Genomic DNA, 27,893 nt, shown 5'->3' with positions numbered 1-27,893 from the left:
TTATATTCTATTGTATACCGGAACATTAGATGCAACCTACTCTCCGTGTTTGCAAATGGCTTGCTGTCTGAAGGACGAGCTCCTCTGTTCCATCTGCCTGAGCATCTACCAGGACCCCGTCAGTTTTGGCTGTGAGCACTACTTCTGCCGAAAGTGCATCACCGAGCACTGGAGCAGACAGGAGCCGCGCGGGACACGGGACTGTCCGGAGTGCCGGAGGACCTTCGCCGACCCCCTCCTCTCCCCGAGTCTGAAGCTGTCCAACATTGTGGAGCGCTACTCCGCCTTCCCGCTGGACGCCATCCTCAACGCGCAAAGAAGCTCGTACCCCTGCAAGGACCACGAGAAGGTCAAGCTCTTCTGCCTCAGTGACAAGAGCCTAGTGTGCTTTTTCTGTGATGAACCAGCGTTGCACGAGCAGCACCAGGTGACCACCATCGACGAGGCCTTCGAGGAGATACAGGTCAGTTTAAGGAACAACCCAGACATATGATTTTCAAGAATATTTCTTTTTTTATTTTAATCCTCGATAAACTTTTCTCAAGTCGCCTAAAGCTGCAAGTGTTCCAGATGCAGCCTTCTTTACGTTTACATGGTACCTTTCACCGGTGAAGTTGGTAATTAAGTGCCTTGCTCAATGGCACCTCAACAGTATTAGTAAGGGATCGTCTTAGTCAATCATTTTTCCCACCCACTTCTGTGGTTATCAGGCAATGATGGTTGACACACCTTTTGTCCCGGCTTAACTGTGAACCACTGCCTGTTGGGGTGAACATGGTCCATGACTGTCAGTGTTGCACTTGATAGTTCCTAAGATTTACACAAGGCTGCACTGATCTTCACATTATTTCATTGTGGACAAGGCTTCAAGGGGAAAGCATATTTGGGTTGAAATTTGAGTGTGGCATTCATTAAGACTCATGCAGGAAAGTATTTTTCCTCGTTTTCAGTTTGTCTATGTATTGACCTCAACCCACACTGTTTATCAGCCCACTCACGAGTGAGTCTTCTAGGAATAATTTCTGCTTATGTTGTTTTGCCTATTTTATCATTATTAAGCTTCCAGAAATTCTTGGCCTAAGCCTTTATTTATCGTGTGTGTGTGTGTGTGTGTGTGTGTGTGTGTCTGTGTGTGTGTGTGTGTGTGTGTGTGTGTGTGTGTGTGTGTGTGTGTGTGTGTGTGTGTGTGTGTGTGTGTGTGTGTGTGTGTGTGTGTGTGTGTGCGCGTGCGTGCGTGTGTGTGAAATGTATTGCCACGCAATATATTCCATACACATTTTTAGCATGAAAACATTTGTATTTTAGAGGCATTTTCATATATATTTGAATAATTCAGTTTGTCTTCTCCTCAGCATTTAGGTAATTCCATCGCCACACATCCAAAATCCCTTAACTGTCAAACAAAGCCACTAATCCTGTTCTTTTTTTCTTCCAGCCTGCGTAGTACAACAAACCAGTCCCATTTTTTCATGTTATACTCTTGTGTCTGCCTATCCCAATCACAAGGATATTGTCCAGATCTTGTAATGGTGTTAAACACAAAAACACTTAGTCGTCGGTTCTCTTGGCAGGCAGCAGGGTGGAGATACAGTACTGATAAGGAACAGACCAATGTGCTGGTGTTTAACACTTTGGCGTGTTGACTCCAACGGTCTGACTTTGTAAAGGGCTTTAAACCCTGTGTTGCAATAAAACAATACAAAAAAAAATAAAAAAATAAAAATAAAATACTATGCATACTTATTTTGCTGAAGCATCGTTATTAGTATTAAACAAATAAGTTTTGTAGGTAAATTCACTTTAAAAAAAAACCCACGTTACTTAATTGGTGATTTGGCTGAGTTAGACATTGACTGTTCATTCGACATTATCATCTTACATTGTTTTGAAATTATGCCCTTTTGGGAAACAAATTGCAGCCCCTTACCCTGGTCAACCTTAATCACCACCCTGTCAAAGTACTCTTTACATGCAGTTTTGGGCAGAAACTGGATTGTCTGTGTATCCCAACTAAGTGAAATGTGACCTGACAAAACTACTGATGATATCAACTGGTGTTCAAGTGATGTAGCTGAAGGCTTAAAACGTGACTTGGAATTTGTATGTATTTTGTGTGTATTTTTATAAGACAATTGAATTAAAAGGAAAATACTGTAATTTTAAACTAAATGCCCATTAATGAAAAGGGCATTGGTCAGGGAGAAGTCAGTAATTCGTACAAAGAGCACTGCCCTTGCTGTATATTCCTAAGCAGTGGCACAGAATACTTCATTCTGATTAATCGCAGCACTGTGACCATAAAATTAGCCAGACTTAGCGCTGGAAACATGAGAAAGGTCAAAACTGTATAATCTCAGTGCAGAAGTAATTAGGTCCATACAAGATGTGGCGCTCTTTTTGTACAGCCTCTTCCACTCTGAGCTCTTTTCAAGGCAGTGATCTGCCATTTTCTTGTCAGACAGGAGTTTTGGAGGCATCCCAGACCCCCAGCACAGAAAGGGAGGAAGAGTACACAGAGAACCCATCTCAAACAACCATGTCCTGCGATGAGCTTGACACTCTTGCATTTTAAGTTCTACAAGTAATCTGAGTAGGGTAGTTTCTTATGCAACGTCTCACCCTGCCCAGAAGAAAACACAAATGACGTAAACCGGAATCCGTCGGAGATTCCCTTAGTGTTGCGGATCCTCTGTACTCTGACTCCGTTTTCTCATGTAAAAACGGGATTTTTCTCAGGAACACAATCGTGCCTCTGTCTGATATTTATTGATTTCTTTTGAACTGGTTCAGCACTGACTAAATCATTTTGTTTCATACTCTCACCCCATTACCCCTCAGAGTTTGATGACACACCCTCTGTCCCTTTTGATGTTCTTGTTTACCCATCTTGGAGAACAAAGCGTTGACAATCACTGTTTTTAATAATCAACCTCTTAAAGGATGACTCAAATATCAGGTTTCCACATCAATTACAGAGCCTTTATCTACATCAACAGGAGAGCCCGTAGCTCGGAGCACTGAACCAAACAGTCTAATGGACAGATTACTGGGAAAAGAAATGCATAATGTATTTTGGTGCCATATAAAATACATTCTACTGACCTAGTATTTTGATTTGCCTTGTTCATACATGCAATGCTTCCATGAGACACAAATTCCACAACATTTTTGAAATTGTGATTGATTTCAGCACTCAAATGATTCGATACGCACATTTTCGTCTTTCCACAGCAGTTCAGATGAACGTGGTTCTGCTGTAGTAACCTCTGTCAACACATACTTAGTATAAGGCAGCTGCAGCACCACAGCGTGTTTGGCCATCCGTTGAAGAGCACATGCTTTGGTCAGTCTGTGGCATTGGTAATCTCCTTAGCTTGGCATGGTGCTCTCCTGACCCCTGGCCCTGCGAGCAGGGCTTTGCCTCCTGCTGATTTGCATCATTTTGCTCTATACTGTGCATGCTTGTGCATTCAAATCCGCCATGCATAAACTCATCCAGGACTTCTGTGTGGTGACAAGGACACATCTGGCAGACATATGCCGATGAGACAATTCTCTCCAAGAGTAGTCTATAAACACGGACAGTTGGACACGGTGAAGACCGATAATAAAAGTGGAAAAACACCGTGAATCATCGCTTCTTCAAGAGAAAAAAAAAAAAGTGTTTTCAGTGATGACAGTTTTCAGTTCTATCTCCACCAATTTTTTCCCAACTCCCTTTCCCATCTCAATAAAATCCTGGTGGTAAACTAACTTTCTCAAACTGAACTGTGACATATCTGCATTAAACATCATTGGCCCAACATCTCTCAATAATTTATATAAATTATTGTAAGTATACTAGTATTTTTGTAAAGTGTCATGGTGAGTGGCCTTGAGTATTAGGAAAACCCCTATATAGATTAAATGTATTTTAACTATTATTAATGAGCAACAAAATCAGCTCTGCTGTTGAAGCATTTCGGATAAATGGCAATTTTTCTTTCAATAGACAAAATGTTAGAAAATACATTAGTTATGCTTGAGCTCTATTTAAACTCATTCACTTATTTCACACATTTGTGGGTTCATACAATTTCTTGTTCAGCCGTCACTTCTCTTTATCTTTTTAACCTTTCCATTTGATGAATTGGTGAAATAAGTTTAGCTTGACAACTTTGGCTTGAACGCAACAGCCGCACCTTTCTTTTCCCTGCAGTGCTGCCGTGCTTCAGTGTTGCACTCAGTCTGTCAAGTTTAGCAGAAGGGTTTGACTACTTTGGTTCATGGTTGGTAACATGTTTCTACTTGGGACAAACTAAGAGCCACAGTGATTGCTGTCACACTGGTAATGATCACCACTGGAGTCTATATGAGACCATCGCTTGTGCTTGTGTGTGTTTGTGTCTATGTATCTTAGGGAGATAGGCTGGCTTGCAAGTCATTAGCCTTGATTAGCAAGTGGTGAAGAATCCAAGACTGACATGGACACACTCATCCTCATTATCTATGCATCCGGGGTTGTTTGTGTGGAGGTTTAACCGTGCCCTAGAGAATATAGATTGATGGCAGAGGGGGCTGTAGCAGATGGCTGTGCTGTGCTGTTAGTTTAAGTGAAGCACCTCTGCCTCAAGAGTTGGACTGTTGATTTTGTGTGGGTTTTTTTTTTTTTTTTTGCACTCAGGTCTGTCAGCAGTCAGAGAGAGAAGCGGGAGTGGGATGTTCCTCACAAAAATCATCCCTACAGCCCGTTAACCCCACCCCCCCTTATCAGTCTCCACCCATGGAGGTAAAGCACGAAAATATTTAAGCCTTTTCTTCATCTGCTCCACTACGACTTTGAGATTGGAGAGCAGAAAGAGCAGGCCGACCTTTTGAGGTATTCCTCTGTGGGTTCCATGCAGGGCTGTCTTTCACTCCGACAGCCAGAGCCCAGAGTTCTCTCCCAGCCTGCCATCAGCACGCATGGCCATCTCTGCTGCAGTAATGAGTCAGGCGATTTCAAGGTCACCCACGGATGCTGCCTCCCCTGCTGTCTCTCCTGTGGCTTGCCTTAGTCCACCTCCCCCATCTCCATCTCTCTCCCTCTCTCGTTTACTCTTGTTCTGTCTATTCCTTCTTCATCCTCCTCTCATTCCAAAGGTATGTGCTTGGTTAAATACCAGGGATCAACCTCGTTAACTCATCCTTTGGAGGGAAATGGGTGCCAGATGAACCCCCCCCACCGCCTTCAACAAACAAGCATGTCCAGCTTGGCGGTCAGTCAAGGTGGTGTTACAAATAAGTTGCGTTCATGCAGAAACGGAGCCATGGGGAAAGGCAGAACTGTCATGTTGTATTAGAGCAGTGCAGGCGTTTCATCCTCATCTGGGGAGATGCGGTGGCTTGTGCTGCACTTGGTGCTGCTGTCACTGAGGAAGCTCAAGGCAAGACGGTGCTGTGACTGGCTGGGTGCTTGTTTAGGTGACGACTGTTGATAATCTTAGAGCCTCCTGCTTACTCCAGACAATTTGTGCAGTATGAATTGATAGAGTAAAATATGTTTACCCGGAAAGATGCTTCCATGTAGTAGCTGTGCTTACAGTATGTGACAATGACGTTTCAAAGCAGCGCATAACAAGAGCTACATTCATGTAGTTTCATGTTATGTCAACAAATGTTTGAGCATGTTTGTAGTTCCCTTTAATTGAGCAACAGTTATATTTTGCCAAATTGTTCTAAAGTACATTCTTTTAAAGTAGACCTGCAATTTTGATTGCTTTGTTTCAATTTCACACATGCTTTTCCAGAAGCGTCCAGCTGGTTAATATTGATAAGAGGAATTGTTAATTTGGTGACTTATAGATTCTGCGGAATTAGGCAAATTGGAAATGTTTTGTTACAAATTCTGGATACCAAGCCTGTTGATAACTTGGGGATCGGTATCAATAATTGGCAATATGTAATATGAAAGTATTGTACCATATTTGACTGTAGTCTTTATGTTCTTTAATTTTCTATAAACCAATATACTAGGGCTGCACGATATATGGTTTCAGCATCGTCATCGTGATGTGCACATGCGCAATAGTCACATCGCAGGACGTGCAATGTCAAGGCAAATTAACTCAAACACAACTCTTTTTGCTGCTTGTTGCAAAAGGAAAGCTTGCACGGGTTTTATTTTCCATGACTAATCTACAAGAGAAGTCTGTCTGATATAACAGAATTTACTCGATTTAAGTATTTTTTATTTATTTATTTATTTATTTTTCCAAAATTTACAAGAACCGTGGATTCGATGAGACACTTGCATTTCGATTCGGTTAATCGGTTCCTAACTTTAGCATAATCGTGCTCCCGACGTGCTCACCTTGTGTTGTCGCGGCGCAGTAACAGATGGGCAAATGTTGTAATAATCCATCCAATGAGTAATGTCCCGAAGCGTCACATTCCCCAATATTTGTTTACATTGCTCACACCTGCAGATAAGACAAAGCACTGTCGCATAAAATATTGTCGTAAAGCTTCTGCCGCTGATTAGGAACATAACGATAGAAACGGTATCGGGGTGCGCACACACTTCTGTTTACGACCTGGACCATGGCTGACCGCTGCAAACGCTCCAAAGTTTGACTTGAATTCACTACATTTTAATATATATATTTTTACTAGTAGTTTCCATTATTTACTTAAATATTTTTGATTTGTAATTATTTTTGTTGGTCATTCCTTAAAAGAACGAGAGTAATATTTGTTTTTATAAACTAAGGGAAAAAAGAGACCTTGAGAAACATGAGATTCTATTTACAAGGAAGAGGCTGTGGTGGAGAGGGGGAATGTATTCTTCAACCAGAAGAATACATTTACAAGAATAAAATACAACCAGTTACTGGTTGTAGCAAGTGGAAGTGTAATGTCTTATGTAGAGATACAGTAAGTATTAGTCCAATCATCCAAGTAAGTTGTATATTGCTTTAAACTCTGAATGGTTTGCGGAGTCAGAAGGCTGTACATCTACTATTGTTCTTTCAAATCTACTGTATATCCTCAATTTTGCTGTAAAGGTTGTCCTGTCCTTCATGTACTGTTTCTATTCCTGTGTTTTATTCTATGATCAATGCCACACATTTAGGTAGGCCCCACAGGCATAGGAACACCAGCAATACTTGACGATCCGTCATGCTTGTTTGGAGAAGATTTAAATTGGAATGCGTCGCATGGTATCGGTAGGCAGAGCTGCTTGATTTGGGAGTGCTACTACTGCTACAGAGAACTGGTCTGGCAGGCCATAGCAGGGCTCCAGACTAACTTTTTCCACTAGTAGCACTGGTGCTCCCCACTGAAAATTTTTGGAGCAGCAGCACAAAATTTTGGAGCACCACTGATATCGACATGCAACACAACATATTCATATTTTTTCCATCTTAACTGTATTAGTGATAAATGTTTTGGTAATAAATTTACAATTTACAGAAATGACAATGTTCTGTTTTATTTTGAAGGGAAAAAGTCACAATTTTGAAGTAGTGCTTTAACAAGAAAAAATCATGAAGTGAAATTGTTCTTTTTTTAAACCTAGACACCAAATGTACAAATAGTAAATTAACAAAAAACAAGGTATGTAGTCAATACATTACTGTCATTAACAACCATGATAAGAGCCTCAGCTCTCCATCTATATCTATCTCATTCACCCTCTCTCTCTCTCTCTGACACACAAACACACACAGGCTGTCAAACGACGGTTCGATATTCAAATTTTAAAAACAAATGAAGTTCGAATATGAAAATTAACACAAAAAAAAAAATGTTTATTTATAAAAATGTTGCGTGCATCCGTCCACATACATCCTCTTTGTGTGCGGAAGTGAATGAGCTTTGTCCGTGCGCTCAAATAATTTTTTTTATCCGACAGCTGAGCAGGTGCAGTCAGCGCCAGCTCTTCCTATAGGCGAGATAGGCAGCGGGCAGCAACCCGGAAAGGGGGATGCGTCGAGGGAGCGATCAGGGCGCAATCTGCGCACCTGTCTCCCTCTCTGACGGTACTGACAATGCGTGCGGCAGCGACGGGGGTGCCCGCGATCGTCGCGCCACAACAGTGTCTGTTTATTTTAGATGTAGGTTATTTTTATTTTAAAGAGTTGCATTGCAGGTTGAGAAGTTGAACTCCACTTGCAGACTAACTCTGTCCGAGATGCAGTAGCATACAAGTACTCTGTGTTGTATGCCCAGTACACTGACAGCACAGGTTTAAGAAAAAAATTGCAATTTAAAAATAAATAAATAAATAATGACCCACCCACAGCCGCAAACAGCGCCCAATCATAGAATTACACTGTAACCAGGCCAGAACAAATGAGCTTCTGCAGTCACTCAAAGCACACTCGTCCATTGAACTTTAACGAAGGGCCGACTACCCTCGTCCCTGTGTATTGCTGCCTGCAGCTATATTTAGGCATTTCTCATTTTCAAGTCTTTCAACTCTCAGCACGACTCAACCTACTTCAGGCAGAGTAGTCCATAGCAGGAATGTTAAAAGAAAAATACTGAAGATCATTATGTTTTGAAGGTCTTTACCTGCCACTACCTTGCAATGCTTTCGTTGACATAGTGACTTTTTATTAGAGTCAAAAGTTTAGAGAGATGACAGGCAGGTATAGGTAAATCCCAATCCTCCAAGTGCTCAGTCATTTTCTATCTGTTATTTTAGGGCAATTTAAGCACTCTTAACGGTATTGAGTAAATTGTGCAAGCAAAACTAGGAATAAAATTGCTGGGAACAAGAATCTTTTTCATTAATGAGCTGTTTGTAGAAAGGGAGGCGGGTGGAACTATGCACACTAAATGGAGTTTCTTCACTACACAGTCCTTGTCCTTAGGACACTCGTAATAGGAGTATAATGAACTCTGCTCAGACATGTTGATCTGTTTTGCTATTCCTGCGTTTGCTAGATATGCTTAAAAAAGGCAGTTATTAGTTGTTCATGGCCTAGTTCAAAGCCTCGGTGCACACTCTCCATTTGTTGGCTCGAAGGTTGCAACAACAACCCTACTCTACTTTTGGCTTATTAAAACAGATGTAGGATTTGAACAAAAAATATTGAACAAAATGTTATGCCTATATTAGGTGTGAAAATGGTTTGTATAGAATACGATCAATAGGATCTAATGAAGGGATTAAGTGAAGAAGGAGCAGATGCACTTATTTGGTCACCCAGCAATGCTGGCGAGTCGTAGCAGCAGAACATAGTTCTGTTTCAAAGGCCCAATGTTAAAAGAGTGGGAATTAAATGTTTGTTAATCCTGCCGTGGTGCTGATTGATACAAAGACATAATGTTATTCTATGAGGATGTGCTTATGCTGCCCATGTATTATTTAATTCTTTCTTTTCTTAAACAAACAACATGCTATCTATCAGATGCTTGCCTAATCCTAAGAGGCTTTTATTATTATTATTTATTTTATTTTTTTAAGAAAAAAAAAAAAAAAGATGACATGACCATGTATTTGGCTATGGTGATAATCTCCTGACATTCAAGCATATCTGAGGGTCATATTCAGGGTGTATTTACTCTGCCACAGGGTAAAACCACTAACCCATTGAAGATAGCTTTAGTAGCAGAAAAACACTCTCCTTTAGGCCAAGTTGGCATGGCTAGTTTTGCAACAGCTTGGTCGAGGTTGGTTTTGCACAATGTCGACAAATCTCCATGATATATATCTTGTTTTGCGGAAATATTGAACATACTATCAAGTACTGAGATCCGTTTGCCTGTTTGAATGAGTCGTGATGAGCTCTGGTGTCCACCCACTATGCTGAGCTGAAACTCTGACACCCTCTGCTCTCTTTACCTCTTCAGCATAATTCTCATAAGACAGTCCTACAAGCTCCCATTAGCAATTTAGCAACCACACATTTGTAAGTTATGACGATGGGGGGAAGAAAATATTAATACTACCATAATCTGTATGTTGTATCCTTGGTTCTCCTTGTTGTGGGTACATGGCAAACACTGTGCCCTTCCTCATTCTTCGGAGTGGGGCAGCAGACTGTGGACATTCATCATTTACATGACACGGCCTGCATTTTAACGACTAGAGCAGCCATCAGCACTTCCACCCGCACCCACACTTCTTTAAACCAGTGTTTCCTTTTAGATTTCCTTTTTTTGTGTGTGCGGAGAGAGTAAGGGTTGCTTTGAGACCAGATGGGGTCTATGATGGCCCCTTTTTAATATTAAAGGGTCGGTTTTGAATTCTTTATGTTTATCCTTATTTTCTTTGAGCCTGTGGTGTTGGTTGATAAATATGATTTTTACCTTACATTTTTGTGTTTTGAGACATCTTATTGCTCACTAGCCAATTATGTTATAGTTATAGAAGCAGTGTTTCATCAAAATCGAACGTTGCCCTTTTAGATATGTATTTTCAACTTGTGGTCTTATGCAGTGTGTGTGTGTGTTCTATAAATGTAGGTGCCATGTAATTCTACAAATTAAATTCACGTTTTTTATTTCAGAACCGTATGAGTATTTCAGTGAATTGATCTCAACAAACAGATTAAGAAAAATAGATTGATCGATTAACTCTTTTTCAAATAAGTATCTGTACTACTTTCTATACAGTACTGGACCTGTTTATGCTGTCTGTACACATTCTTGTACCTTTTTTTTAATACCCAGCCCAAAATATTCTCTATAGTGAGATTATTATCAATGAATTGCATTGGGCTTTTTCTTGAACTGGGATTTGTCATATGTTTGGAATTGGGGGTTCTGGCATAGGTGTATTCATAAGGGCTCAGATTTGTTATGCTCTGTTGTTTGGAATGTAATCTGTTTAGAGAGAGGACAACCCCCACAGTTATGTGTTTTCCCTATCAACCCCTTTGGCATTGGTATTTAATATTCCAGCTGCCTGGTAAACAACAAGAAATTAAAAGTCTGCCATGTGTGAACATTGAGGGCAGATTGAGGTCTGGCAATTTGGTGGAAATTATTTATTGTTGCAATCATTGCTAATTTTACACAATATCAATATGCATTACAAAATATATAAAAATATGCTGATGCTGAAGAATCCAACTGAGCAGCATCACATTCAACTATTTTATTGTACTGCCAATAATGATCGGACCAAAACTGTAGTATTGAAATAAAACCTAAAGATTTATATGTTTTAAAGATCTGGGTCAAATCTTCTCTTGTGTTACCATCAAACCATCAGTATGAGGAGGCCTGCAGGCTCTGCTGACGCCAGGGGAAACTGGGGAGACTGGCTGTGGCATGGAAGGCGCAGCTTGAGAAAGCATTTTTGTGTCTATAAGCTGTTTTTCCCCCTTGTTTTTATTTTTATGTTTTATTATTATGGTCCCAGCGTCAACATAGCGATAGTGATAACCAGATGAACGAGGGAAGAGGTTTGTGGTTTAGCCTTTATTTATTTGTTTGTTTGTTTGTTTGTTTATTTATTTTTTAGCTATTGGTAAATATTAACCTTAATACCCAATGTTCCCAAGGTTATCCATCTGCAAATGTAGACATCTTACTGCATGCTATTCAGGATGCATTATTTTACCCATGAAAATGTGAATTATATGTCAGTGCCCTACACTTTAAAATGTTTTGTGGTATTGTTTAAAGTTTTTAAATGGTACATTTAAAATATCTTAACTTCTGATATCTTAACTTCGATACAGGTTCTCTCCAATATAAATGTTTCTTTGAACTAATGATAATAATTTAAGGGTAATGCGCTGCTTTAAATACAAATGGTATTTGCCTAGAGTTAATTAAAATATTTTGCTTTTGACTTTCAACAAAAGCTATTGCATTGCATGTCTGTTCTCTTCTGTACAGACGTCTAGATCCATTTTTGGCTCACTGCCACTCAAGAGATAAAATACTTGGAAATGTGGTCTTAAATGCCACACATTTCACCACTTGATGGTATCGATCCAATTCTGTCAATGTTATATGAGTACTAAACAATGCCTCAGTGTTGTGGGTGTTAATGCTGCACTGGACAATGCACTGCAATGGCCTTTCTCTGAGTCAATGAAGAGTAATTCAAAGAAGCATTCCTTCCATCACACACATGGCAACTCAAACTCGTGCCAGAACTTGAAAACACTATTATGCCTGATTCATACATCATATATACACCCCGTTTCCCCGTTCCATTGGTCTGATGCCGGCCCTTTCCCACCAGCCTTAAGTTTCTGTGCCATCGACTCCTGAGACAAAGCTGTGGCACTGTGAAGCCATGACCATGCACAAGCTGTGTACTTGCATACGTGCGTCACTTGTCATCCTGTTTGACCAGAACTAGAACCTTTGATACACACCTGTGCCCTCTCTTGTATCCCCCTGCAATTTGATAAATATTTCATTTTCTTCTTCAGCCAGCAGTCATCGATACCCTTGCTGTTGTAGAGTGGGAGATAATGTATTTTTTCATCCAAGATGGAAAGAATCCACTTGCTGTGCTATAATAATAATCTGTAATACAGCAGTGTGGTTTAATTAGCTTTCATATGGGTGCAGTGTACGTGTCTCTCCTGTAAAATATAATCTCATAGTTTTGGACTTAGGTCATTGCTGTCATCACTCTGTAGGTGCGGTTGAGTGCCGATTGAGGGTGGGTGGCATATTTCTGAATCCATCCGTAGTGAATTACAAAAGTGAAAGGCAAAACAAAATGGCTTATCCTTGCAGCTTATGTGTGCTTACAGCTTGGCTGCTGACTGCCATGGACCTTTTCTGATGCTACCTGACAGAATTAGACTTGATGAAGGTTACACTTATCTATCCTTGTAAAAAGTCACCGATAGGTGTTAATTTGAGCACTGATATGGCGAAGTACATCACCTTATTGATAAGAATATGAAATTGTGTTTTCCTCTGAACTCAGTGGATTTATCATCCTAACCCGTTTGGAAAGACTTGCAGTCTCTTGATTTGTGTGTGTGTGTGTGTGTGTGTGTGTGTGTGTGTGTTTGTGTGTGTGTGTGTGTGTGTGCGCCCTTGTTCACATTGGCTTTTTCAATATTCATGCTGTGCGGTTCCTGTTTTTTATCAGGGCTGGCAGTTTGAAGCCAATAACCCTCCTTAACTCCTGAATGAGCTGCTGAATCTAATAAGGCTTCTCGCTGTGAGGAAAGTTTGTGGAATTTTAAGCCCTGTATGAATTTGAGCAGAAATGTGAGGCAGCAGTTTTTAAGGTTTTGTTTGTGAGAGCATGAGAGGGGACAAGAAAAGGAGCGGGGTCAGAATGAAATTAGTTTGAAATTTGTAAAACCCCCCCAGTCATGACCACCACGACCACCCCCACCTCTCCGCTTCCTGCAGCATTGTATCCTGGGGAAAATGTCACATCAGAATTTGGTTGGCCATATGAGATGGACGGGAGAGAGCCGCCTCCGCACACAAGATGAGCAAACACTGACGCACCGGATGCACACCCAGTCCTGTGAGAAAGTCTTTGAATAGGGGTGGAAGTTTCGACCAACGTTCTGTGATTTTAATGCTACATAATGAAGCATTGCTCACTGTCATGCATATCTTCGGCATCAGTGCGACCAGTGTTGAGGAACGCATCCGTTCCCTGTTTTTAAAATAATCCCTTTCATCACTTGTTTGACCTTGTGGTGGTAGCTGATTTGTAGCCTTTCTGTGTTGTGATCACGGAAATTCTCTGTGAGCTACCGAAGGCATCGTTTCACCCCGGGGCAACTTAAAACGGATCATCAGTCGGGTGTTGGGCAGTGTAGCTCCAGGGAAGGACAATTTTTAATTCTTGATTGAAAAGTCCCATCCTACATATATATAATGCAACAAATATTTTGAAAGGAAACATATAATTCAATAACTGTTCTACGTAGTTGTCAATATTGGGTGTTTCATATTTGATATACTGTATTGCAACACAAATTAATCCTCTTTTTACAGAGTATGTATTTCCCATGCTCTGTTTATTGCAGGAAGCATTTTGGTAGGTAACCTGCGCTTTGTGTTTTGTTTTGTTTGTTATTAAAAAAAACATTTTAAAAAAGTACCTCATCTGTTAACAGCGGTGACAGTCGGGAAAATCTGAGTTGGCTCCCTCCAAGCTTGTCTGTCAGCGATGCATCCAAAGAAGGAGAGCACATTTCTCAGAATGGGTTTTTCCTAGCCGCTGGAAGTGGCCTTTGACCTGCTGCAGACAAGAGCCTGCCGGTGAGCTGTGTAGAGCCTGCAGATCCTGCTGCACTTATATCATTAGCATGGAGAGTCACGTCCCCTTCTGCCATAGGGAATGTTTTCTCGGGTTTCCATCCTTGAGGGGGGGAGGGGGTAATAAATTGTAAGGCAGCTTTTTCATACAACAGTACAATCCAGCCATTATATGATCTAAATTATAATATTATAAATTAGCATAATAATAATTTACATTTTCTTCTCTTTTTATTTTTTATTTTTGTACATAAATCAGCGTTTTAGGCTCCTCATAGTTTCTATGTCAGTATTGCAAAAGCCATAGGGAAATACATTTTGTGTTATCAAAGGCAAAAACAACAGAATTTTATTCATGGGCTTCTTTAAACATATTATTGTTATGGTTTCTTCTTTTCCTCTTGTTGAATCTGTACCTTTTCGAAGAGACAAGATCTCAATAGACCAGCAACTATAGTTATTTCCTGTTATTGGCTTTGTGAGTTACTGCTTTGTGACTCCATTTGGTTTGGGCACTGAGTGATGGCATTTTTAATGGACCTGCTTTACCGGTGGTTTCACTTTTGAGGTTTTCTGCTGCGGCAGGTGTTGATGCTTTGGGAGGTGTCGTTCTCCTGGACCACAGACCAACGTGACTCACTCTCTCCAACTCTGTAAGGGTCGGCTCAGGGTCTAATGAGTCCACCTCGTCGTCGAAAGGTCAGAGGTTTGCTTCTTGCAAAAGTCAATGTCTCCTAGCAGCTCACGTGTCCTTGAGCAAGACGCTGAACCACTGCCTGCACTTGTGTGCCATTTGGACGCAAAATGAATACAGGTGTCAATGCATCTGAGAAGCATTGAGGGATCTAATGGCCCAAACCGTTTTTGGAGTTGGTCAGAGATGTGTGTAGCCACATTGTTATGTTGTATGAATGCATGTCTTCCTTACTGCATTAAAAGAGTGCAATCGTTCTCTCTGCTCAACTACAACAATAGATGTACGTGGTTGGAGCAGCTGTTTACCTTCTATTTACAGTAATGATTCATCTTGAAGATACATACGTTCATAAATATCTGCAGTTAAGACATTTTACTGCATATATGTATGAACGTACTGTGTATATATATATGTATATGACAAATAAACCTCTTGAATCTTGAATCATATTGCAACCACGGCAGATACAGTACAGGACATTGACAAAAAAAAAAAGTTTAAAAAAGAATAAAAAAAGAATTACAGCTGATCATGGCAGAAAAGCCCAAAGAAGAACCAAACACCTTCAGTTGGCTTAAAGGAGAGCCAACAACGCTGCAGTTATTTGCATATTGAGCGAGGAAGCAAAATTTAATCTCAAGTGGTCACTGGAGACGCATGTCGATGCCAGATCTGACTGCAATCCATCTCAATCTTATCTAGACACAATTTGGACATGTCTGCCTAATAGCTGCCAGATCATTCTGAAATTAGAGTGTCTTTTCCATCCGAGGAGCAGAGTTGCACCGCAATTCTCATATTGTTGTCTGTCCATCCATATAAAGTGTTGCCGCAGGGTCTATGCGCTCTGTCGCTGCTATCCTGAATCCTACTGGTAGAAGGCACCTGTGGGGGCCTGAGGGACCTTTGTACAAGTCACAATTTGTGACAGCCGCCCCCTTCTTCTGTGCAGGTGGTTATTAAGTGCTGTTTTCTTCCAGGGCTATGTCTGTCTAGCAACAAGGACCAATTTATTTTTCAGAGCCCATGTCTTCGAGCGACCTCCTCCATCTCCCCCGTTCTGTTTTCATCCCAGACGTGACCTTTGTTCTGCTGTGTCTGAGCCTGCGGCGCCCTAAATAGAGCCCACCTTGATCAATAGGTCCATAAAACCTTTTAGCAGTAACAGTTATCTGAGACACCTGAACCTCCCTCTGAGCCCGTGTGAGGAGGAGGAGGAGACCGTGTGCGGACAACCTTGAAGTCTACTCGAAGTTTGTTGGTCTCTCCTAGCAACAAGTTGAATCATACTGTCTGCATGTTCGCAAATCAGGTTAATAAACCAAATTTTATTTATGTAATATAATTGGGGAAAAAAATAAATGATAAATTTCTCTAAATTGACAAAGACGGACTCTACTGGCTGCTGACATGTTTTGGTCAACTCAACGTCATCTGTGCAGAAATATAAAATTACACTGAATTTAGTCCCATACTAAATACAAATAAGAATGATAGAACCTTTAATGTTTTAGATAATTTTTACAAATATTACTGTCATATACTGTAAGTACTTTAAAATGTTGTTACTAAAAAATTAGCAGTTGTACAAATTGAACAAATGTTAAGCTTCATAATTTCTTTGTACTTGCCAAGATTATCTGATTCAGATTCATTCCCTCTCAATTATCTGTTCACAATCTAAGCTTCATGGTGTATGAGAATCATTCTCATGTGACTTTTCTATTCTCTGTAGTGTCTGTATAACATCCCTCTGCTACAGGTTCATCCATGCAGAATTCAAATCAAAACAGAGTTGAAAGATCTTTATTTATTACTATTTTTCTTATTTTCTTTCAAAGAAATAATGAAATAAATGTGTGCATGAGCAACAATAGATCAGTGCATGTGATGGAGGTACACTGTTATTATTTTTAAGTGCTTTGGAACAATATGATGCTTGGCTTCACTCTGTTCCGTAATGTAGCCTAGCGAATCTCAAATTAACGTCAAAATCACATTTATCTAACAGCATTACAGATCGGTAGAAAATAAGGATAAACCTCAAACTACAATAATGTAGCTGTAAGTGTAAATGTGACGACTGTGTCCCTTCACCAGAGAATTAAGTTCTGCTTCCAGCTGCTGATGGTCTGTTGTCATATGTGTTGCAGAGGGAGATGAGGGACCAGCTGGCAACACTGCAGGACAGTGAGAAGGGCCACACCGAGGCCCTGCAGCTCCTGCAGAGACAACTCACTGAGACCAAGGTACCACACATACAATCCTTATACTTATCTGTATGGATAGATCTCTTCTTTTACATGGAGAGGGGGCAGGAATTTCCTGGAAACAGGCATTCTACTTTCCACGTGCAGCATATCTGTAATAGGTAGAAATATATAGACTACACCGATCAGCCACAACATCAAAACCACTGACAGGTGAAGTGAATAACATTGATCATCTTGTTCGAGTGGCACCTGTCAAGGGTTGGGATATATTAGGCAGCAAGTGAACAGTCGGTTCTTGACGTTAATGTGTTGGAAGCAGGAAAATTTGGGCAAGCGTGAGGACTTTGCGACATCAGGACTAAGGGACTTTGACAATGGCCAAATTGCGATGGCTAGACGACTGGGTCAGAGCAGGCAGGCAGGTCTTGTCTAGTGTTCCCCGTATGCTGTCGTTAGTACCTCCCAAAAGTGGTCCAAGCAAGGACAACTGGTGAACCGGCCACAGGGTCATGGGTGCCCAAGGCTCACTGATGTGTATGGGGAGTGTTGTCTTGCCTGTCTGGTCTGATCCCACAGAGGAGCTACTTTAGCACAAAATGCTGAAAACATCCATGCTCGCTATGATGGAAAGGTGTCAGAACACACAGTGCATCACAGCTTGCTGTGTATGGTGCTGCATCCACCGCTAAAAGTGCTTACACTGAGCTGACTGACTGCACTGACTGTGAGCGTCAGAACTGGACCATGGAGCAATGGAAGAAAGTGACCTGGTCTGATGAACCACGTTTTCTTTTGCATCATGTGGATGGCTGGGTGCATGTGTGTCGTTTAACTTGGGAAGAGATGGCACCAAGATGCACTATGGGAAGAAGGCAAGACTGCGGAGACAGTGTGATGCTCTGGGCAATGTTCTGCTGGGAAAACTTGGGTCCCGGCCTTCATGTGGATGTTACTTTGACACGTACCACCTACCTAAACATTGTTGCAGACCAAGTACACCCCTTCATGGCAACGGTATTCCTTGATGGCAGTGGCCTCTTTCAGCAGAATAATGTGCCCTGCCACACTGTAAAAAATGTTCAGGAATGGTTTGAGGAACATGACAAAGGGTTCAAGGTATTGACTTGGCCTCCAAATTCCCCAGATCTCAATCCGATGGAGCATCTGTGGGATGTGCTTGAACAACAAGCCTGATCCATGGGGGCCCCACCTCACACACTAACAGGACTTAAAGGATCTGCTGCTAATGTCTATGCCACAGGACACCTTCAGAGGTCTTGTGGAGTCCATGCCTCGACGGTCAGAGCTGTATTGGTGAAGGGGGGGCAACACAATATTAGGCAGGTGGTTTTAATGTTGTGGCTGATCGGTGTATGTCACTACTAAGCTAACGTGACCTGAATTTGTTTTGGACTGTTTTCTACATATCATTCATTGTTCAGAATCGAAACAGCTAAAAACACATGGTCTCTGTTTTCGGAGTTTGGATGCAGGCCTCTTATGCAGTAATATATTTTGATAAAATTCTGATACTCAACAGCCACCTTGAAATTCAACACTTAAGTTGTTCCAAGGCACTCACTAGAAAGTAATAGTGAAATGCTTTATTAAAATATGGGCATTATTATAAAATTAATATATAAGCAGACTGCTGGGGACCTACACGTTGCAGCTTAACGGCCTTCAACAGCCTAAACATTGCCTGGCAAAATAAATTGCCCTGCAGTGAAAGATAAACGCCCAAGTCAATCGAAAGCACACTGTGAGCACAACTCAGGGCACAACAACACCAATACAGACTCTTTCTGTGCATCTACTATTGGCAGAGGGGGCATAATGCTGTAGCAAATGATGAAGCACAGAACCCCAAAGCTCCTCTGTCATCTCTCAAATTGCAAACTGCCTGATTTGAGACCTGCCTTTGAAGCAAAGGGTATTGATCAAGAAAAGCCTTTTCAGTTTGCTTGGCTCAGTGTGTTGCTGTCTGTTCTTTGCCTGCATTATATACAGTATATCAACCTCACATGCATTACTGTCAGCAACTTGAACAATGTGAAGACACAACGACCTGCAAGGTGAACCAGCGTGTATACAAACAGGCATTATTTAAACATAATGGACGGAAGATTAGATTCTAGCAAAACAAAATTCAGCTCAATCAGTCATCAAGACCTGCAGTTCATGTGACCACGGTGCCGGCCTTTCCAATGTGTGCAGCCATTTAATTACTTAATCTCTAGTAGGGGCGATTCAATCTGACTTTCGATTTTAAGGTTTCGATTTGATTATTTAAACATATGTATTATTTTTCACTGATGGCTATGCCATTGTAGACTATAGAGTCTTGATTTGTAAAGAAAAACACTCTCAATAAGTAATTTTGAGTCCAGTCACATCAAGTCATTATGAATAATATTATTTCTTTCGGTGGAATTTGTAGTAAACAAAATATTTCATACAATTCCATATTTAAAAGAAACGCTTGGATGTTGATATAGGCGTCATGCGTCAGCGTATATGCGTCAGCGTATATGCGTCAGCGTCATGCGATAAGTAGATATAGGAAGTTGCCAACTCAACTCCGGCGCCTGTGGCTTGAGTTTAACAAATTACAGATCATATTTATTTTCTCTTGGTGGTCAAGATCCATGTCAGACAATATAACCCACAAAAATACGCAGAGAATCACGAAACTGCTGGTGATTTTTGAATCTGAATCGTGACACCCCTACTCTCTATCTACCTTCCCAAGTGTTTTCGATTGACGGTGAAATTGGTTTATTGAATAGGTCTTTAATCTCTTTAATCTTAATCAGCGTAGAATGAGCATCCAGTCAATAAGACCTTTTCCAACGTGAGTATAGGTGCGCGCTGACACACACACACACACACACAAACACACACACACATTTCTCACCCCCAGTGAGAGGTGTCTCTTCCCTGTAGCAGCTATTGAGCAGAGACGACTGTTATTGAACAAGGAGGGGGGTAATTGTGCCATCAGTGGTATTTGTCATTCCAGAGCGCATCCCTCCCTTCTCCTTTAGCAGCCCTTTCTGATGCCACAGCAGTTTCCTGTGTGCCTTCAGGGTTCTGCAGTATAGGACCCCTCCAGCCCCCAGTTACCAGAGGGAACCAGCCCTGTTCTCTGTCATCCTGCCATCTGACTGAGCCGTCTGACGGCTGGCCGGTTGTAGGTCTTTCATCCCAACCCTGCCTCAATCTCATTAGCTCTACATCCATTCTTTCAAGAATGCCGCTGTGACTAAACCGATCTGCTTCTCATTCATTTAGAGATATTAGAATACAAAGTACTTGATATGACCTCTTGCTAGAAACACAGCAATGTCACTATGCAAAGTTCAGTTCATCAGCACAAACTTAAAATGTTAAGCCTTGTTGTCTGGTCTTGTCCAGTGCTTCCACCTATTGAGACTTGAGGGCGAGGAGGAGGTAAGGAGGGAGGACAGGACAGATGACATTGCAGCAGCCCGGCTCTCCTCCAGCTCAACATTGCCTCAGCATTGGCCACCTCGTGCTCCAGTTCTGGGTGTGCCCGGGAGAGAACAAAACAAGCAGACATTGTGTCCCATTTTCACAGCAAAGGGAAGTTCTCCGATAAGCACATGCTGCCTTGAAAGCCAGCCAGCCCCATCGTTCTGTCAGCTGCAGCTCCTCGTGCCACCATAGTCTGCGGGGCCAGCGGGCACATCAGTCAGAACAGAGAGTGGAGTTGCTCCATGAGGGCTCACCCCCCTCCTGCCTCCGTCATGTCACTGACCCTCAGTTCTCACCAGGTGGGGGGCTCGGTCACCGCCCACCCTAATGTCACAGCCCTGCAGAGAGACGGCTGGTCCTGAAAAGGCTGATGCTTGGGTGAGAACATCTGTCCTCTGGAACCCCAGAGAGCAGGAGAGACAGGAAACTGGAGTCATGGCACATTGTTCCTTTTATGCAACTCTTCCCACGTTGAAGGGACGTGCACGCAAGTAATGTACAACTGCTGAGCCGAGGAAAGTCTTATTTATCAAACATTCACAAAGATTTGATCTGAAAAATGAACATAACAAGCATTTTACTCATTTAGAAAGCATGTTTTTTTCTTTACTTAAAAACTTTTTTTTATATAGAGCTGGCACAATTTAGTCTACCCAATTGTTTAATGTGGAATATCAATACATGGCTCTTATTTATAAAGATTATTACACTGTTATAGGCTTATACTATGTCCATAAATGGAGAGAAAATGCAAAATACAACAAACTTAGGTACCTTCGACAAAGATATGTGTGCCATAAATGTCTGCTGGACCAGGAGATCATTTTAGGGAAGGGTTCTCACCGTATTGTTATAATTTTCCAAACCTTGACAATGGAGACTAAATAAAAATCTAAACTTGTAAGCTATCCTCAAAATAAAAAAAATCCTCAATTTGACACCGATATGGTCCTTTTTACCTGCATGATAATCAATCGCCTACTACATTTTCCTAATCATGACAGCTCTATATAGACATATATAAATGAGCAAAGTTTCCCAGCCATTGTCTTTGAGGCCGTGCTCAGCCATTATACAGAGAGATGCTCATCTTGCTTACCCTGATTACACAGCTCTCCCATCTCAGGCCTGTTGTTCCGTCTCTGAGATAGGCCTCTAACACTCAGATGATTCATTCCCTCTCATGTCCAGCTTCCCCATTTTCTACTGCAAGTAGAAATCAATTTCAACAGCCCACCCGCCCGTCCCTCTCCTCTCTCTCTTCAGCACCCAGTGCTCTGTGAGCTCACTTGGCTTCCTTCTGTAATAGCATCAGCTTATCTGTCTATCCACGGGCTCGTAATCACCCGACTGAACATGGTGTGTCCCCGGCCAACCCCGCCTGACCAGCCTTTCACACACTTCACAGTTGTGTTGCTGCTGAGATATGTCTCACATTTTTTCCTTGTTAAAAATGCCACACTGCACCTTATTAATATACAAATGGGTTTTTTTCACAGTAGCTCATTTAAAATCTGCACACATGATAGAATTTGAATCAATGAATAAATGTTTACATGATGGTTATTATGCAATTCAGGCACCTTACATTAACTTGACATGCGGACTGGTTTCCAATTACAAGTCAGGCTGAGGAGTTTACACGAGACAAAGTCCTCTGTGGTATCCGTGTACAAAGCCTGTTGTCACACTTCACTAGCGCTACGTGGAGCGCCAGTGGAGAATTGTCTCCCAACTTTCCTTCTTTTCTTAAGTCCTCAGCCAAGAGCTTGCGTGCAACCATCGGCGACGCCTTCGAGCGCCTGCACCGGTTTCTGCGTGAGCGTCAGAAGAGCATGCTGGAAGAGCTGGAGATGGACACGGCACGTAAGCTGGCCGACATCGAGCACAAGATCCAGCGCTACAGTCAGCAGCTGCGTGATGTCAAGGAGGGCATCCAGATCCTGCAGGAGCGGCTCAACGAGACTGGACGCCACGACTTCCTGGAGGGCGTGGCCATCACGTCGGATAGGTGCTCTGCCTGCCTGACCCAACACATTTCTAATGCAGCACTCATAACGAGGGTGGTGTGTTTGCAAGCATCTGGTGGGAAAAGATGAGTTTAGCGATACAAGGCCTACAGTTCAATTCAATACATCATTGTACATTAATACTGTCAATGCAGGTAATAGAGTAATATACATTATGGTCAGTACAACAGATACAGTCCTGTAGCAGAATATTACAGTACTGTTGTACAACTTAGTCGGGGGGGGGCTGAGTACAGGAACAAACTGCATTTCTCGTTTTAGGAGACTTCACCCACAGGTATGGGTTTAGGGAGACACAGAGACTTTCTGGCAGTGAGGTGCCGACAAGGTGGGGTTTTATTGACAAGACAACAAAAAGGCTCGCTCGATAATTAATCTGCCGGCTCGGTCCGGCAGGCTCCTGCCCCACAAGTTCCTCACTGAAAGGGAACACGACACATATAAAACCTTGCCCCCAATCGCTCGGACCAACTCGGCGGCCAAAGTACAGATTAGCCGATCCACCGTGGGAAGGAGCCTGCGCTAGGTTCCGCTGGGCCCCCTGTCTGTCACACTCATCAATAAATTATATTATGTTGGGGTTTTTTTTAGGATGGATGAATTATTGAAAACAAAGAATCCCGATTCACAAATGTATACTGTATTTTCTTACATGGCAGTTCTTTTATCACACCTCTGCAGGGTAAGGTGACTCAATACACTACAGAACCATGCCCCCCGTAAAGTGTGTGTGTGTGTGTTGAGACACTGGAGGGTTGAGGGGGGATATTGATCAGTGCAGTGGTGAAGACCTTGCAACCGTGACGAGTCCAGTCCTTCCTAGGGTTTGGTGATTATTTCTATTTTCAAATCCAAATCGTGGCTACTCGAGATCACCGATATCCGATCCCTGGGAGGCGGCGGGAGTAGGGGGCGAGGGTGGATGAATGCTCAGCCCTTGTTATTGATTTTGTCCCGTCAACTCCCATTCAACACTATCTCCGAGAGGGCGCAGAGGAGGAGGCGCGCGCACACACACACACACGCACGCACGTACAATCTGAGAAGCATTCAAAGATTAAGGGTGTCTTTTTTTGGGGTGGGGGTGACGCGGATTCTGAGCACCCAAGAACGAGCATCTTCTCTCCCGCAGACCAGACTACTCTTATGGCCCACAGAGCAAATTAAGGATTTAAAATTCACTCGTCACTCGTGCTGATTAACGGGGCTCATTGCTGCTGAGCCCCGTTAAATAATGGAGTGGCATGTTCCTCCCGCTGACTCACCAGAAACATCTCTAAATGCCCAGTAGGGTGCAGGTTCAAGCGATTAACATCTTTGTTCTGAGAGTAAGTTAGTTTAAAAAAATATATAATAATCGCCTGAATATCGGCGTGGGAAAAAACATTCGCCGGTCATCCCTTCGATCGTCGATATGCGATCGGATCGCAAATCTGCACAAGCCTAGTCCTTCCTCTCCAAGTGAACCTGCTGACACTTTGGAGGAAGAGAATCAAGCAACAGGAGGAGCTAATCCTTGGAGCAGATGGTATTATGTCAGATATAAACCAGCCAGAATGTTTAATCTCAGGGGGGGGGAGAGACAGAGAGGGTGGGGGTGGGGTGGTGTGAAGGGGGCTCAGGTGGTATTTAATTAAACACTTTAATACCTCAGCAGCCCTTCATAACGCATATTCGGGTTCGAATAACAGTCCTTACATGTGTCGCGGCACTAAATCAAAAAACACGCTGTTAGACAAGCTTTGGGTCATTATGTTGTGGAAATGGTCCAGGAAATTTGCCGCCGACCATAGCTGTGTAAAATATTTGCGACGTTAGAACATAACACATAACCCACATAACACCCGGTTTCACGCGGGAGTGTAGAAAATGATTCATGTGGGGGCTGATGCAGTAATCTCACCCCCTCCCCACTCACTGATAATAATCCATTCTGCTGTCAGAATATGGCCACGGCATCTGGGCCTTTTTCCTTTTTTTTTTTTTTTTCTTTTTAAATTGCCAATGTGAAATAGATGCAGTGACTTAAAGGAAGCGACACTGGGCACAGAGACTTTTATTGAATGACCTCCAACTGTTTCCTCTTACCAGGATTAAGGGGAAGATCCATGAAACCAATCTGACTTATGAGGATTTCCCAACGTCCAAGTACATGGGGCCATTACAGTACACAATATGGAAGTCCCTGTTCCAGGATATTTCACCAGGTATGTAGCCACTACTGTATGCACACTACTGGCAGATTGGACTAGCCTCTACACAAACATGAGAATAGGAGTTCAACACAATCTCTCGTATTGTGGACCTTGTGGGAGGCTGTCACTGAAATGGGAGAGATTATTAAAAAGTTTCTCAGCGGTGGTAGGAGCATATTTGACCGGGATGATGAAATGTGCAGTCACTGCGGTGGGAGAACTAATCCTGGCCTGCATTAAAATTTCTGGGATGCTTTGGAGCCCTTATTGTGGGCTGTGATGAGAAATGGCGCTGTGTCCCCGGGGGCTGAGATGCCCTTCTGTGTAGAGGGAGCGCTGCCTGCACAGTCCGCCTGCAGCGCGCGCTCGCTCTCTCTCTCTCTCTCTCCCTCTCCCTCTCTCTCTCTCTCTCTCTCAGGAGATTATTTGAAATAATGTGCCAAGGAAAAAAATTTTTTTTTTCTACTCCTCTCAATCAATTCTCCCATTTTTAGCCTCCTCCCGGCTGCAGGGAAGCAGGGCAGATTCTTGGCCTCCCTTGACTGCCTGCCAAATTGAACAATTGGTTATGATCCATCACCCGTAGCTGCCAGGGAGACAGGACAAAGACATTCTTCCCATCATCCCTCTCTGTGATGGGTTTTGGAGGATAACTAGTGATGCCCTGCGCTTGCTGTCACACATCCAGGAGTAAAAAAAGAAACGGGGAGAGAAACAGGCCTGTGCTTGCACCTTGGCGTTTCCATGTGTGACACCAACAGGCTCTGGCAATATGAAACTTTAATGAATCGATTGTAACCCACGCACCGGCGACGTCGCCGGCTGCAAACAACATTGTCCTGCTCGCTGGCCAGCTGCCAGAGGTTCCTCTGACTCGCGTGGAAGAGATAGAGGAGGTTCAGTGAAATTCCTTTCCCACCTCTATTCTCAGACTACTCTGGACACCAGAGAGTGTGGAAACAGGTTTTTTCATTACATTTTTTTTTCTTTTTGGTTCTGGCCCGATATGGTTCAATCCCCGTTGCCTGGACCAAGCTGAGCTGAACTGAACTGAACCCCGCGTTGTGTGGAGCCGGCTGGGCTGGAAACTCACGGAAAAAACTCCCTCCCTCACCCACATAACTGCACTCCTCCCATAGCTGTAATTACTGCTCTCAGCAATATTTGCATACCTTGGTGTGACATTGCTCAAATTAAACCACTCTGTCAGCCTCTGGAGAACACTTGGCTTGGAGGGTGGACGACTGTGTTTTATGTATATGGAGGAAAGATTTTTTTTTATATATATATAAATAACTAAATTTATTATGCATAATACATTTAAAATCCAAAGAGTGTTTGACGTGCTCGTCGCCACACACAACGGGGGCTCTCTTTGTTTGGAAGTCTTGGACCAGAGAGGCAGCAGGGCATGTCACAGTAATAAGCCATCAGTCATCTCCCACTATGGCAGAGCTGTGATCAGCTCCTTTTAACCACGTTATGAGGAGCAAATGCTATAAATATTCCGCCAGTCCATTGGCTTTTAACCCTTTCAGTTACTTCCATGCTCCAAACTTAAAGCACACACATCCTAAAAAACCCAATCACCTAAAGAAATATGTATATATATTTTTTTTAGTGGTCTGATTTCACTGTACATCCAGGCTGGATTTACTCACTGTCTCAGCAGAATTAATTCTCAACTCAGCAACTGCAAAAAATATGGAAAAATAAAACTAGAGGAATAAGAGTGACGCTGCAATTCCAACCATTCTGTGTGGCCACAGTTCTTAACTGGTGGATTCTCTTCCAAAACTGGGTCACGGTATATGTATGTTCGTGAAGTAAAGCAATTCAGCAGTTTACTTGTTATTTTGCCAATGTTATCATTTGGTCTCATTTTATTGCAGTTCAGATAAAATTGTATTTTGGAAATTAGTAGCTATTGTTTTTGTTTAGTTGGGATTTTGACCATAATATGTTTTTTATTGGGTTTTTTTATTGTTATTGAGTATTGTGGTTTACTGCACTAATAACTGTTTATAAAAAATGAAATGGTTCAGAACTTCATTTCTGTTTAAAGGAGTTTACATTCTAACTCAAAGGACTCAAGTGGGTTCTGAGGTTAGACCAGTTCAGAACCACTGTCCTCAGAAATGGATCTCACGTTTTAATTCAATAAAAAAATTTTATGAAACCGTTTTCTTCCACACCACAGGTCTTTTCTGCGTTTCCCTTCAGAAGTAACTAAAGTACATCCACTGTCTCCGCACTAAACGTCTCTCTGTCTCTCACGGTTCCCAGTGCCAGCAGCGTTGACCCTTGACCCCATCACGGCCCACCAGAGACTCATTCTGTCGGACGACTGCACCATCGTAGCTTACGGAAACCTTCACCCGCAGCCGCTCCAGGACTCCCCGCGCCGCTTCGACGTGGAGGTGTCGGTGCTGGGGGCCGAGGGGTTCAGCTCGGGCGTCCACTACTGGGAGGTGATGGTGTCGGAGAAGACCCAGTGGATGATCGGCGTGGCCAACGAGGCGGTCAGCCGCAAAGGCAGCATCCAGATCCAGCCGAGCCGCGGCTTCTACTGCATCGTGATGCACGACGGCAACCAGTACAGCGCCTGCACGGAGCCGTGGACGCGCCTCAACGTCAAGAACAAGCTGGACAAGGTGGGGGTCTACTTGGACCACCCCCGGGGGCTGCTGGTGTTCTACAACGCCGACGACATGTCCTGGCTCTACACCTACAGGGAGAAGTTCCCCGCCAAGCTCTTCCCCTACTTCAGCCCCGGCCAGAGCCACGCCAACGGCAAGAACGTGCAGCCGCTGCGAATCAACACCGTACGCCTTTAAGAGCCCTCCCACGCGAGCGCGCGCTCACCTCACCTGACGTGATGTTTTATCCTTTCAGACCACCGGCCCTTCCCACCGTCGATGAGATTCACAGGACTAATGGGTCGGAAAAGAAAGAAAAAAATTGTCAGCGGCAATTGTCCGACAAGGGTGTTGGACATCTTACTTACTTTCAGTTTGGTGTTGAGGGCCTTTGCGTGCTGCTACTCTTTTCACCCGTGTCCAGTCCGTGTTGTTTTGTTAGTTTC

At 42.7% G+C, this 27,893-nt stretch overlaps 1 protein-coding gene across 1 annotated transcript; it reads left to right on the top strand.

Annotated features, from left to right (window-relative positions):
• Window positions 1-55: 55 nt before the first annotated feature.
• On the top strand, window positions 56-27,645 carry trim62.1 (tripartite motif containing 62, tandem duplicate 1; the record flags this gene model as incomplete). The annotated part of the gene is made up of 5 exons (XM_080000826.1): window positions 56-463; window positions 17,026-17,121; window positions 22,338-22,594; window positions 24,705-24,820; window positions 27,095-27,645. The coding sequence occupies 5 exons, from the start codon at window positions 56-58 to the stop codon at window positions 27,643-27,645; spliced, it is 1,428 nt and encodes a 475-aa protein (XP_079856952.1).
• Between the last annotated feature and the right edge of the window lie 248 nt (window positions 27,646-27,893).

The sequence above is a fragment of the Zeus faber genome, assembly GCF_960531495.2.
Source record: "Zeus faber genome assembly, chromosome: 5".
NCBI classification, from domain to species: domain Eukaryota; kingdom Metazoa; phylum Chordata; class Actinopteri; order Zeiformes; family Zeidae; genus Zeus; species Zeus faber.
This window is presented reverse-complemented; position numbering and strand designations above follow the sequence as displayed.